Source organism: Camelina sativa, chromosome 16 (assembly GCF_000633955.1).
Source record: "Camelina sativa cultivar DH55 chromosome 16, Cs, whole genome shotgun sequence".
Classification (NCBI taxonomy): domain Eukaryota; kingdom Viridiplantae; phylum Streptophyta; class Magnoliopsida; order Brassicales; family Brassicaceae; genus Camelina; species Camelina sativa.
In genome coordinates, this window is record NC_025700.1 from 4052954 (window position 1) to 4054994 (window position 2041).

The following is a 2041-nucleotide window of genomic DNA, read 5'->3' on the forward strand; positions in this document are numbered from 1 at the left end:
TTTACAGAATGTTACGAGATGATCAACTGCCTTGTACCAAAAATATTCATTCAAGTCGTCGTAGTTTCTCCACTCAGAATGCTTTGATTTTCCTCCCCTACTTCTCTTTGCTTCCTATAGTGCACAAATATGAAGATGACTATGAAGGAAATGGATCGGACGAAAGCTAAAGAAGACAAAATGATCAAGACTTTAAAACCGAAGCAACCAACCTTTGCTATTGTTTTGTATATAGGAGTAACTACTTTTTGCAGGAAGGCTTCATCTTCACCACCATATGCAGGTTTAATATGCTCCCCTGTCATTGGACTAACACTCCCAGCCAACATTCCATACAACTCGAAAGCCATCTGAACAAATTCAGAAAATCAAATCACACGGAGTTAGACACAGGTAGCAAAAAAACTCCTACTCAAATTAAGCATTACTAAGTCCTTGCACTGGTTTATTGACTCATCATCACTATATATAACGTTTGGATTTCTTCTAATTTTAGTAGTCAATTAGTAGGTATTAGCAAAGATCACGATTTGATCACAACCCTTCGCTAAACTGAACTGATATTTTTTAGAGAATGACACACACATGGTTACTTAAGATAGATAGGGTAGACTGTTTTTTTAGCATACATGGTGATATATATAGCAGAGGCATTCTGGCAAAAATCTCAGGTTTGCAGCTTCTCCCCAAATCAAAAGATAGAGTCCCATGTACAGCAGTTTCCGCTGCTGAACCTCTTGTTGAATCGTCGGCAACCTACAAGCGGGAAAAGGAGAGATAATCAGATAACTAAGCATAATGCGTATAAATCCACAGTATAAGCTACATATGTTTCTATATTCCTAGAAAGAACAAAATGAGGTGTTACAAGGAGAAGCCCTCACCAAAGGCTGCTCTTCCGACCCAAATACTTGCACCATTTTTTGTAGTTTTTGAAAAGTTTCTTCATGACTATAGTCAATGCGCGATCATCCAACTGGAGGCGGGAATAGTAATTTTGGCCGTTAGTGCAGATACAGAAGAATTAGACAGGCAAGGAAACATGATATCCAAGTTCAAAAGTATACATACTCTTGGTTGCTGTTCAGGTCTCGGAAACTGTCGAATGTGGACATTAGCAAGTAACAGAATCAAGTGCTCTCTTTGATTCGAAACATTATCTTTCTGCCATTTAAAGGTTTGGATCAATCAGCACAGTGAGAAATTGTCCGTCAACTATACTAAAACAGGATATTCACTAGCATCACCTGAAATCCAAACATAGTTTGAAGCCAATCTAGCATGTCTTCATCGAGTTTCTTCTTGTGACCTGCTGGCCATGGTAAGCCCCTAGTGTTACGAAGTGCAGTTACTGTAGCTTGTATCTGCAGAACAGTAAGCAACTGTTTAATTTTGTCTCAAAGGACGAAAGACAATCGAAACAGTTAGTTAAATGTTTGGTTAACCTCAGGAAGTCTCATTATAGCCTGATTTTGACTATCAGGATCAAGAGGAAGAATGTTGTAAGGCACGTAGATTTGGCTTTTTTCTTCCACCTTTGTATGAGCCTCCAAAATCTACCAGCAAGAAAAAGGATGAACAAAAACAAGTGAAGTGAGCTAATAATTTGGTGACCCAATTCATGAGAGTATCAAGATGTTTCCATGAAAGCATGGCTAAGAACCTGCATAAGAACAGAAGCAAGAGATTTAAACACAACGAGATATAATTCACTATCAGCTTTACCTCATCAGCCACTTCCACATCTTCTGTCTGATTAACAGCTTTCAAGACTTCAAAGAGAACAGCAGCAGTTTGATATGCCTTTGTAAGTTGAGCACTACAAGTAAAACAAATTTATAGTATAAATGAGAAACACAGAAAGATAGAATTCCAGCAGATTTGGCTGAACAAACAGTTCCATCAAACACAAACCGGTCAGCTTTGTCAGCAGCGTTTTGCAAAGCTTGGATGTATTTCTTGTAGTAGTGCTGATAGAAACTCTGCATCTCGCGTGCATCACTCTTCTGCTTTCCTGCAAGAGTTGTTTCATTCTCCTGCA

General features: G+C 38.6%; 1 protein-coding gene across 1 annotated transcript in view; it reads right to left on the bottom strand.

The window, feature by feature from the left end:
• Positions 1–2033, bottom strand: part of LOC104749670 (callose synthase 2) — a 12706-nt gene extending 10673 nt beyond the window's left edge. The window contains exons 1-9 of the mRNA XM_019237682.1: positions 1915–2033; positions 1726–1819; positions 1446–1556; positions 1248–1364; positions 1072–1164; positions 885–976; positions 630–756; positions 213–350; positions 38–114 (exon numbers count right to left, since the gene is read on the bottom strand). Coding sequence (XP_019093227.1) covers positions 38–114; positions 213–350; positions 630–756; positions 885–976; positions 1072–1164; positions 1248–1364; positions 1446–1556; positions 1726–1819; positions 1915–1988 — 923 coding nt within the window. The 5' untranslated portion in view covers positions 1989–2033. The remainder of the gene's footprint in view (positions 1–37; positions 115–212; positions 351–629; positions 757–884; positions 977–1071; positions 1165–1247; positions 1365–1445; positions 1557–1725; positions 1820–1914) is intronic.